This window comes from Lissotriton helveticus, chromosome 1_1 (genome assembly GCF_964261635.1).
Source record: "Lissotriton helveticus chromosome 1_1, aLisHel1.1, whole genome shotgun sequence".
NCBI lineage: Eukaryota > Metazoa > Chordata > Amphibia > Caudata > Salamandridae > Lissotriton > Lissotriton helveticus.
In genome coordinates this window covers 334530167-334542449 of record NC_136057.1, presented here as the reverse complement: position 1 = coordinate 334542449, position 12283 = coordinate 334530167, and the positions used below count along the sequence as shown (strand labels likewise).

General features: G+C 46.5%; 1 protein-coding gene across 14 annotated transcripts in view; it reads right to left on the bottom strand.

The window, feature by feature from the left end:
- Positions 1-12283, bottom strand: part of LOC144804990 (V-type proton ATPase 116 kDa subunit a 4-like) — a 6844636-nt gene that overhangs the window by 843053 nt on the left and 5989300 nt on the right. For all 14 annotated transcript variants that reach the window (XM_078671938.1, XM_078672103.1, XM_078672267.1 and 11 more), the window contains one exon: positions 4293-4406. In XM_078671938.1, the coding sequence (XP_078528064.1) occupies positions 4293-4406 (114 nt within the window). The remainder of the gene's footprint in view (positions 1-4292; positions 4407-12283) is intronic.

The following is a 12283-nucleotide window of genomic DNA, read 5'->3' as shown; positions in this document are numbered from 1 at the left end:
TATCCGTGTTGAACGTCTTCATTAGTAATTAAATGAGGGAATGCATCCACAATCTTATGATTATGGGTGATTTTAATGTTCACCCTTGTGGTGATCCCCTCCTGAAAAGTATCTCGGATTTGCATTGTCCACGTTCAGAGGGTATGCATTTGGAACATACGACAGAGGGGGAACTTTTTAATGACCTACTGAATGATTTGGATCTATCGCTGACCATGGCACTGACGGACCCTACCAAGTGTTTTGAGATCCCGACTTTCAAGGGGCATGGAAGGGGAACTTTTATTGATTATGTATTACTAACATCCTCAAAGCAGTCCTTTGTGGATTCTTTTGCCATTGAAGATAGTGAATACAGTGATCATAACCCACTCACTGTTCACTTGAGGGGTCCCTGGATAGCTAATGCTGGTCCTAATCTTTTCTCCGGTAGGGTGAGTACAACTGATGGGAGACGTCGTCTTAATGGTCTAAGGTCACCCCAGACTTATTGTATAAAGATATTAAAACCATTTGCGCAGATGAAATCGTGGTTTGCATACAAGAAGGGACACAACCAGGGAAGGTTCTTGAAGCCTTCCAAAGTTTGTCTGATATGGTGACACAGTTGTTGTCGGTTCCAGCAAAGAATTTAGAGTCTGAGGGACCAAAGTGGTTTAACCGAGATTGCTCTAAAGCAGCTATAAATCTAAGGTTGGCTCTAGCAGCTAAACCAAGAATAAAGGAGATAGTTCAGTTGTGTCGTAAAGATTATAAATCTATCATTGCCAAACATAAGGAATTCCTAAGAGAGGAGGCATGGAGAGAGATTCTTGATCCTACTACTTTGCGGTGTAGCTCCAGATTCTGGGCGGTAATGAAGAAACCCTTCCTGGTCCAGGTACCGGGTGGTGGTCTGGAATGCTACATAACAAAGGAGGAATGGGAAGTACACTTTAAGCAATTATATTGCAGCTTGGTGGATGAAGTGCCCATCCCTGCCCCGTGTGATAATGGTCAAATGATTAGTTTTGCTAGAGGGGAGGTTATTGAGGGTATTGAGGGACTAACAGCCGGGAAAGCTCCCGGTCCCGATGGGATTCCTCCAGACTTATACAAGTCTGAGACAAGTTTTTGGGCACCTATTTTAGAGTCTGTCTTTAATGCTGCGGTAAAATATGGCTGTCCACAATCATGGGGTGTCTCCACGATTGTCCCGGTCTTTAAGAAGGGGGATAAAGGTAGCCCAAACTGTTATAGGCCTACTTCATTGATAGACTCCATGGTTAAAATCATAGGAAGAATCCTACTGCAGAGACTTTCTGACTGGGCGTTGGAAAATAATATTATGTCCATCTCGCAGTATGGTTTTTGCAGTGGTCGCTCAACAGTGACGCAGTGCCTCAACCTTTTTCTAATATTAAGCAAGTACACTGTGGCTCAAAGGGGCACAATCCACCTCGCCTTCATGGACCTGTCCTTAGCTTTCGACTGTGTAAACAGGGGAAAGATTTGGCAGTCCATGAGGGTGAAGGGTGTAGATAGTGGAATTGTCAATATTCTTGTTGATTTACATAGTAATACTCGAGCAAATGTGAGATATTCCCAAGATCTGAGCACAACAAATAATTCTGACATCAGAAAGGGTGTTCGCCAAGGTTGTATCTTGGCCCCTTTCCTTTTTAATGTTTATATTCATGACCTAGATAGTGTGTTGCAGAATGTATAAGCTGACTGCCCTAGAGTCGGCAGGTGGGGAATTCCTGTACTTTTATACGCAGATGATGCGGTTTTAATTTCTAGATCTGAGAGGGGCCTTCAAGCTTTATTTAATGCATTCAAACTGTTTATGACGGATAGAGACCTTATGGTCAATAATTCGAAATCATTTGTAATGCAAGTTGGCCAACAACCAAGAAGGAACTTTCTATTTAAAATTGATGATGTAGTGATTCCCATAACAAAAACATTCTCGTATCTTGGGGTCCTTTTTGATTCTAAACTCAACTGGGGTCCTCATGTTGCAAAAAAGAAGGGGGAATTGGTCAGGGTTAATGCCTCCATTTTTAATTTTGCATCACAACCGGGGAAAAAACCTACCAATGCCATGTTGAAACTTTATAATGCAAAATCAGTGGCAACTGCCACATATGGCAGTGAAATTTGGGGGTATGCTGCCGGTGAGCAGCTACAGATTGCTGAAAACTTTTTCCTGAAGCGTATCTTGTGCGTTCCTGCAGGCACGCCTAATCTCTCAGTACACGAAGAGTTAGGGATGCAATACTTAAGTGACATTCTCTCCTTACGCCCGTTGACCTGTTGGTTAAAACTGTGGTTGAATCAGGATATACCACTGACACATCTGATTGTGAGTGACTATATGACCCAGGATAAGGCAATGGGCTCCCCTTGGTTAAAATATGTGAAATCTAGTTTTGCTAGGCTTGGCCGCCTGGAATTGTTTGAACATCCAAGTAAGATTGTAAAGGGGGATCTGGAGGTAATCAAACGGGACTTCCTTTTGGATAGGAAGATCCAAAGGGAAGAAGTGGAGCTCCAGAAACAAAGTGTGAGAACATTTGTGATGGTGAAAACTTGTGAAACTGCAGAGCCTTACTTGTTGGGCTCACTAACCTCTCATGAAAAGTTCCTGTTAACAAGGTTCAGGTTAAATCTCTTTCATCATCTGCTGATTAGGCCTAAAACTGATGTTTTTAATAAACTAGCAGCACCCTGTGGCTGCGACGGAAAGTCTCCGCAGGATATGCTGCATTTTATATTTTTATGCAGATTTTATGATTACCCACGCAAGCGCTATCTGGTAACCCTTTTAAAAAAACTTAATTTTATTCAGATCAGTCCGGCTTTAATGTATTTACAACTTTTGCATATTAACAGTATTCTCCATATCACTGAATTTTTAAAATTGACTGTTAGGCTAAGAAACTGTTTGGATATGTAATGGTCATTTGTGGAGAAGCGTGGCTCAGTGGTTAGAGGCGGCAGACCCGGAAGCTGAGATCGACTGTGGACCAGGGTTCGATTCCCTGCCTCGGCGGGTTTCGGGCTCAAAAATTCCACGGACTCGACAATTCTCCCTCCGGTGCCTACTTGAATCACGGGGTCACACTCTGCAACTCTGGGCAATAGCTTGCTTAATCTCCACTACGGCCCCTCGTGGCGGGATGCCTGGCTTTCACCTTGTGGACACCCTGCCGGGGTTTCTCACAGGGGAATACCGGGACGGGTTCCCTAAGCAAGCGCCAGGATGCCCTTTGGGTGACAGGTTTGTGCTATATAAGTACACCTACATTTACATTTACATTTGTGATGAATGCATTAGTCACTCTTTCCCCCTGAAAGGACGATACCGCACTTTTGCACTTCTGGCACTTTATCTGATACGTATTTACAATGATTCTGTTTTTAAATTGTTTATTAATGTATATGTACTTTTATGGTTTGTGCAAAAAACCGAAATAAAGTTTACCATGTACATGTACATATATTTAAAAGCATTTTTTTCCTTACTTCAGCTGCCAAGGAAGGTCATATTCCAGCTAATTGTGATCCATTTTTTTTTATTTCACTAGTAGTGAAAAATTAAACATTATGCACTATTAGTGTAAACATTAGACAAATCAAAGACAGTTGAACCCATACCGACGTCCATAAGGATGGGCTGCCACTGTGTTTCTGCCACTGACCTTGCCACCTTTGATGTCAGGGGCTGGAAAGGCAGTGCTGGGGTCACAAGGGCAAGCCGCAGATCGCAGCTGCGACCCCGGTGACCTCTAAATGACGTCCATGGCCTTAGTCACAAGTAAAAAAATACAGGCACTGGATCATCTCATATAATCCATTTAAAGGAAGAAGTCCATCGGCAGATAGAAAAAGATGAAATACATTTCGAGTTAACCCCACTCGTGTTTATTTTGGTCTTTGTTTTTCCGCCTCGAAATTATGATTGCTACCTATTTAAATAACAATTGCAATTATCAAGCATTAATGCAGTACAATACCCAGTTAAAATCAGATAAATAATAATTTCCTATGTACTTTCCAACATGTAAAAGAAATAGCGGCCTACAACTTTCCCTAAGATCTACCCATGCAAATATCAACGAGATTCAAGAGCAGGCGGTGGCCTTACAAATACTGTTCAATAAATGCTTCACAGACCACAGCTCTGTCTTAAAACATCAATCGACAGCGGACCTTACTTGTAGATCCAGGGCAATTTAACAAAACTCCAATCTATTTTTTTCTCAATCAGATTGACCACATTTCGAAATGAAGATCCGTCTCCTTACCTTTTCTTTCCGCTTGTTAATATTGTCATCAATGGAAATGCTGACCTCTTTTGGCTGTGAACTGTCATCTTCCATGGCAAGTGAAACATGGTCAAAGCGTTGAGCAGATTTAGGCTATAGGAGAACACAAAAACAGTATACGGTTTTAAAGCTGTAATATTACATCTCAGAGGGAGAGTTAAAGCCACAATCCTCGAACTATCCCTACACCTGATATGAGTCCATTGGAACCAAAAAATGTACTACTTTACTGTCTTTGTGACTATTATGAAAATAACACGCAGCTGGTCCATCAAAAACATTACATTAAGAGTCACCACTAATCCTCAATTTAAAAATCATGATTTTAATGACATTGACTCCTAAAATATATAAATAAATCCATTGAGTTTTAAATAGTGTGCTACAAGAATATTTTAGCAAAGATATCCACCACCAAAATATCGTGGAGGAAGGTATTTCTAGATAAGCATAGGTTTATTATACTTAACTCCACATATATCTACTTTGACCATATTAGTATTTTCAGGGAACGTACTTGAGGACCATAAACAGACACATCATACAGGCGACTACTGTTTAGTTCCTTGTAGGGAGATGCCTGGCTCCCATTGTCTTTAAATATCGCTGCACTACTGCATTGTTGCCATGTTTAATCCGTTCATGATTTTTACTTTTAATCACATTCATTTTAATTGCCAGAAAGGGGTTTGTTGGGCCCCAGTTTTTTTCCTATTTGTCCACTAGTTAAGTCGAGCCTGAATCAGCACCCATGTGCTGCTCAGGGAGACTGCTGTAATGGAGTATGGAAGAGAATCTCCACCCACTCTCTGTCCATGTTTGTCATTGGCTTGTGTCAGTGTCCTTCCTAAATGCTGGCGTTCGATTCATAATGAGGATTGTTAGTCCCTCCTTACTACCGCGTTGTCTTCATCTGTAACCTTTCATGGCGACTGACCCCTTTACTTCAGTTGTTACACAGTAGGTGTTATTTAGTCTCTAAGCACTATTTTCTTTATTGAGTTTCTCTTGCTGCAGGCATGACGTGTTTTACTTACATTCAGTGCGCCATGCCCCCTTTCTATTTTGAAGCAGCCAGGACAAAGGCAGGCGCTTCTTTGAAATGCAATAGGCAAGGCCTTTTGCATTGCAAATATTTTTTGATGCTGTTAACCTCCAGGTTGAGCTGAATGTATTGGCTTCCCAGGTCGTCACTCTCGAAAAGGACATGGTACAGCCTACTTCGGAGTCTCACCCGTCGATCTAGAAAAGGGACTCAACTTATTATCAAAGGCGCTTGCTGTACAGTGGTTTCAGAACTGTAGAAGCTGGGCGTGCATGTCAAAACTTGACTGGAAATACGTAACAGTAGTTGCCAAAAAACAGAACGTCGTTTAGCAAACTGAATTTAGAGAATGTATACACATCAACAGTCGTTATAAGTGGCAGGTATCTATTTTAAAAATGTGGAAACTCTTTAAAATGTGTAAACGTCCTATTGTTAAATCAACTCAGTGAAAGGTGCAGCGCTAGAAACGCTCCCAAGGCCCATGGCAGTTCTGCAATGAATCAGGCAGTGTGGTGGAGTTCTCACCCCTGACGCTCCTCTGGGGTGAGGGGGGCCTTGTGCGTGTACTGTGCAGTGCGAGAGTAGGCTTGTAAGGTGCTTCCACTCAGTATATTAGTCTAAGGGACATATTCACAAGGAGTTAACTCCGATTTATCTTCACCTTAACGCAGCAAAAGTGGAGATAGATTTAACACCCCATTCACAAGCTGGTACAAACTGCAGACAACACTAGTATTCCCACGATAACTGCCCCCAAATTTATCTCTACTGTGGACACCACCAACTAACACTAATGAGATGCAGAGTAGGCGTTCCCATGCAGAAATACACAAAAACAACAACACCACTTTCACAACAAAGTGACAGATCCGCGAAGAGAACCAAAAACAGGCGATAAGCTGCGTTAGCCGCAGGTATTTAACACCTGCCCCAAGCAGGTGTAATGGCAGATGACTACCTGCAGTAGGCAAAAGAGCCCAGCACACAGCCATACCCGAAGAACAAACAACGCCATGGAGCTACTCATCATGCAGCTCGGAGCCCCAACAGGACCACAACACCCACCGCTACCACCCCCAGGACCCGAACCCACATCACCCCCCGGACCACCACTGTGGCAGCGCAGAGTAAGACAGTGGACCTACCGAAAATGCACCACTCTTACAGACCTAACGCCCGAGGGAGTCGTTGCCCACTACATGTTCAAAAGGACAGCCATCATCCGCATCATGACCCACACATTGCCCACAGGTTGACGTGCCAACACAGTGGAGAACCAACATCCCTCCTCAGACAAAGGTGCTGGCTGTGCTGCACCTGTTGGCCTCTGGTACCTTCCAACCAACAACTGCCAGAGTTGGAGGGGTCTCACAGCCAGCCCTCTCAAAGTTCATCACACCTGTCCTGGGTGCCATCCTCAGCTTCATACCCCAGTACCTTTACTTCCCCAACACTGCGCAGGAACAGCTGGAGACAAAGCAAGGCTTCTACGCCATAGCCGGATCTCCGGCCGTGTTGGGGGCAATACACTGTGTAAGTGTTGTACACAGTGAGGTCTCACAACCACACCATATCATATACCCCATTTCCTCACCATCATTATGCCTAGTCCATGAACGTCAATTCACCTAATTGCTACGGACAGCAGCAGTGACATGTTATGTTATGTTATGTTAAATTTTATTTCTATAGCGCATGGCTACTCCAAAGGAGTGTCCCGGCGCTTTATCGAGGCGGCTCAGTATAAAAAACATAACACCATAAAACAAACACCAAACAGGGAAAAAAAGACAGCCTAAAGGTTAAAAAGCCAGGTCTTAAGGCTCTTCCTGAACAGGGGCAAGTTAGAGGAGCGCCGCAAGGCCAGAGGCAAGGTGTTCCACAACTGAGGGGCACTCAAACTAAAGGAGCGCCCCCCCGGTGTGTGCCTTCCTCACTCGAGGGACCACAGCCAAAAACAGAGATTCTGACCGCAGCGATCTAGCCGGGCGGTAGAAAGCAAGCCTGCGCTGTAAGTACTTTGCTCCGGCGCCGAATAGCGCTTTATGCGCCAAGGTCAGTGCTTTGAACATGATCCGCTTCCGGATGGGCAGCCAGTGAAGCGACTGCACCAAACCGGAGGCTCTCACTCGCCTGTGGAGGCCAAAAATGACGCGGGCCGCAGAGTTCTGCACAACCTGCAGCCGCTGAACAAGATAGTCCGGAAGACCCACATAGAGGACGTTCGCGTAGTCCAGTCTGGAGCCAATTAAGGCTTGCACAGTGATCTTTCTATGCTCTTCTGTGAGAAAAGGCAGAAACGTCCGGAGCATCTTGAGTATACCAAAACAGGTGCCCGTCAGACCAAGAATGTGTGATCTCAGTGTCAGATTGTTATCAATCTTCACTCCCAGATTTTTTGCCACCAGCGATGCCTGGGCAGGGGGACACATATCCATAGGCCACCAGGCCCGCCAATCGGGGTCAAAGGAACAGCCGAAGAGCAGCACCTCCGATTTATTGGAGTTGGCTTTGAGGCTGTTCAGCTGAAACCAGCTGAAAACCATCTCCAAACAGCCCCGAATCTTCTCTCCATCAAAAGCCTGATCTTTCCCACACGTGAAAAGCAATTGAGTGTCATCCGCATAGGACACGATCTGGGCCCCAAAGGACTCCACCAGTGCCGCCAGAGGGGTCATAAAGATGTTAAAAAGAGTCGGGCTCAACACAGACCCCTGCGGAACTCCGACTCCCAATGGCGGCATCTCGGCGGAGCTCGAGGAGGCCCAGACCGTTTGTCGGCGGCCCTCAAGAAAAGATGTAAACCAGTTGAACACCGTCCCCCTCAGACCGATGTCATGAAGCCTGGCGAGGAGCGCCTCATGGGGGACGGTATCAAAGGCCGCCGACAGATCAAGCATGACAAGCATGGCCCTGCCTCCAGAATCCAGTGTCTCCCTAATAATCTCTGACACCTCCAGGAGTGCCGTCTCCATACTTAAGTTAGGGCGGAAGCCGGACTGCGAGGGGTGTAACAGGTCATTGGATTCTAGAAAGCTAGAGAGAACGCCATGCACATGTTTCTCCGTGATTTTAGCCAGCGCCGGGAGGAGGGAAATCGGCCTGTAGTTGGCCAAAACCTCTGAATCTAACCCAGGCTTCTTGAGGAGGGGGATCACCATTGCCCTTTTCCAGGACTGCGGGACCCTCCCCTCACTCAGAGACATATTCACAAGTGGGTTGACCAGTGGGTTGACCACGGCCGCCATCTTAGCCAAAAATTTGGCCGGACAGGGGTCTAATGGCGAACCCGAACCAAGAGTGCTAGGGAGGCATCGGCGGAAGCAGAGGGAAACTCTGCAAGAACCGCACCCCGCGTAGACGGCGGAGCTGGTCCGACCATCAGGCTGGAACACACTTCAGCAGACCTCACTGTGAAAGAATCCTGGATAGATCTGATCTTATCCGTGAAGAATTTGGCAAGATCACAGACCCACCGCTCAGATGGAGCTCTTTGGGGCAAGTTGGATCTGGAGGCCGTAAACTCCCTCACCACAGTGAAGATCTCTTTGCATGAGTTAGAGGCAGCCTCTATCCTCCTGGCCAGATAATGCTTTTTCTCACGGAGAATATCATGATGGTAAGCTTTGACCACAGTCCTATAAGCCAGTCTGGCCTCCAAATCATAATGGAGGCGCCATGCCCTCTCAGCCACCTTACACTGGCGGCGAGTCGCACACAATGCCTCAGTGAACCACGGTGCCGAGACCCTCTTAGCCGTATCCCGAGGAGCCATTGCGGGGGCCAGGTCATTCAGCCTCTCCAGCAACCACAGCTGCAAGGACTCGACATCCTGCTCTAAATCACCTGAGAGAGGGCACGGATGGTCCACGGAGGCCTGCGCTAACAACTCGGGAGTGACTCTGTACAGAGCCCTCCGGGCAGAGCCATACTGTCTAGGGGCGCTACTGGGTAGTTTCTCGCTACCCAGTACAGAGAATCTGGCCAGCCTATGGTCAGTCCAGAGCACTGGGAGAAGGTCAATATCAACTAGAGGGACCGAGGAAAAAACCTGATCTAAGGTATGTCCCTTGTCATGTGTGGGGCCCACGAGAAAAGGGACGAGGCCCAGAGGAGCCGTAATGTCAAACAGTTTGTTCGAATCCAAGTCGTCACCCACATCCATATGAAAATTGAAATCTCCCGCCAGCAGACAATGCCGCGCACTCAAGGCCAGTCCAGAGATGGCAACCTGGAGGTCATCGAAAAAAGAACCTACTGGTCCAGGGGGTCTATATACCAACAGCCCTTTCAAAGCTTGTTGCGGGGTCAGCCTAATAGTGAAGGCAAGGGATTCCGATCCTGCGATTGTGTCCAGAGGGAGAATAGAGCAAGAAGCTGACTTATTCACTACCACCGCCACCCCGCCTCCCCTGCCCTTGGCTCTATCTTGCCAAAAAATGTTGTAATCCGATGGAATAGCCGCCATAATGTCCGGATTGGACATCTCCCCCAACCAGGTTTCGGTCAGCAGAAGGCAAAGTGGTCTTTCCCTAACAAGGAGATCAAAGATCTCCAGGGCATGCTTACCTACTGATCTCGTGTTGAGCAGTAAGCAAAGGTGTTTCACACGATCCTGCCTCTCCGTAGTGAGGCGGCGGGGGCATAACCAGGTGACCAACCGCAACCAGGGCAAAACTGTTTACCCCTGTAACGGCCAGGAAAAACGGATCGACATGCGCAAGAATATTTTTGCAAGGCGCGAAGTTCCCTTGACGAGTAGCAGACCATCTTCCAAGGTGAAGATGTACGGCCAGGCCCTCCCGCCGCTCCGCCGCCTCCGGGACGCTGACGGGCGCAGACGGGCAGGACTCTGGCAAGACTCAGGCACAAGCGAGGGCAACCCCGCTGCGCGATCCCGCTGCGCTAAGAGGAGCGGTTTAAATAGGTCCTCCTATCATCATACACCCTTTGATCTTCATGTTTACTCACACACATTCTGACACACACACTCACACTTATATTCTCTCACGAAAACATGCACTCACTCGGAAGCACACACACAAAACATATATTTAATCACACGCTGGTCTGCCACTGCTGTTGGTCTCCTGTTGGTCTCCGGCCACCGCCCACGCGGCCGCTGCGAGGGAGACTACAGCCCCCAGCATCCTTGGCGGTGACATGCCCACCGGTACTCGCGCACGGAGGCGCTGATAAGGCAGAGGTCCCTCCTGCTTTGCGGGACGCACGCGGGCGGCGCCGGGCTAAGCCCGGGCAAAGGGCGGGCCCTCTTAGGCCCTCAGAGGCCAGAGGAGGCCGGGCTGGGCCACAGACTTTGGTCCTGCCTGCGAAGACCCATACATCCAAGTGAGACTCTTACATTTTTATTTTCATTTTTTCTTGTTTTTTGCTATTAGGATAAAGTGCACTCGAAGCTTGTTTCCTTTTCCCAAACGTGGACCATGTCTAAACCCAAAAATGATAAGACCGCATCTGGGCTGGGTACTATGGACAATTATCTGGTAAAAAAGGTGACTCAAATCAATAGCGAACGTAGGGCCTCACTAGGTCGAGGGAGTCATCTGGTGCCAGATGAAGATATGCGCCTCCTGTTGCAGATTCAGCTGTAGTTGATATCCCTGATGTGAGCACTAGGGCGGTCATAGCGGTTGAAGCGCAGGTTCATGTTGAGTTCCAGGAAAATGTATCCGATATATCTATTGAGGCATCTGAACAGCCATTGCCTACCTCTAGACCAGTGAGATCTTGCAGAAAGTCACAGACTAAACGTGGGGGGAAGCATGGTAAAAAAAAGAGTAGAAATAGCGCAATCAGTGCCAAACAGCCATGCTAGTGGAACTGATTCACATGAAGGTAAAAATGTAGCTGCCATAAACATAAATCTGGAGCAATTTACCCTATTGATTAGCACCCTTGAAGCAAAATTAGAGGCAAAGATAGAAGGATTAATGAAACCCCTTACAGCCAAACTGGATATTGTGACCCTAGTAGTTAATAGACTAGGTGGATTGATAGCAACACACCTGGCCTCAGTCTCAGCCGAAAGACTTAAGGCTGTGGACAAGGGCCATAATGGAGATGGGCAGGGTACTGGTAGAATGAACTCCCAGCAGACTAGTCAGAAAGTAGCCGTAATTGAAACTGCCCCGCTTGACTTTACACCTCCAATCAGTCAGAATAAACATGCTATAGTAGGTTCAGAGGGTAACCCGGATATCAGACAAGTAAAGAAAAGTCTCTACATCAACCTTCCTCCTGACTGTGCACCTTATGTGGCTGCCTTAACAAATGTCCCGCCCATTGATTGTCATTCTGCTCAGCCTTATGAAGAATCCCATGAATCATTAAAAAATAAAACGGTATCATGGTTGAATAATAAATGTGGTTTCCCAATCACATACTCTGACCAAATTTTGTCAACTAGAAGGGTGAACTGGATTGGCCAGTCCATAAAAACATCTAGTGGGTATTGTATTATTGTCAACTTTAAACATCCCCAACACGTGGCTACAGTTTTATTAAGAGCAGCCTCTCTAGTCTACAATGTGAACAGTGTATGTGTATGTCTACTTGGTTACTTTTATACCCATTTAATCAAAGCCCCTCCTAATTTTAGGAAAATTAGTCCATTTATTCCTATTCAGCCTCCGGTTCCTGAAGCAGCATATCGTTATAATGTTGATAGCCATGGTATGAATGGGGTCAATGTTGTAACGCAGAATAGATTTGACTTACTCTCAGGCCTGGAGGCGTGCGATTGACACGAGGAATCTGAGGGACATGTAACAGAGACATTGGCTGAAGTGGGACATACGGAAATCACATGGGCAAAACTGAGTGGAAATAATGTAATTTCTTGGAACATTGCTGGTCTGGGTGCTAAGACGGAGGATTGCAATTGATTAGGTATATCAAGCAG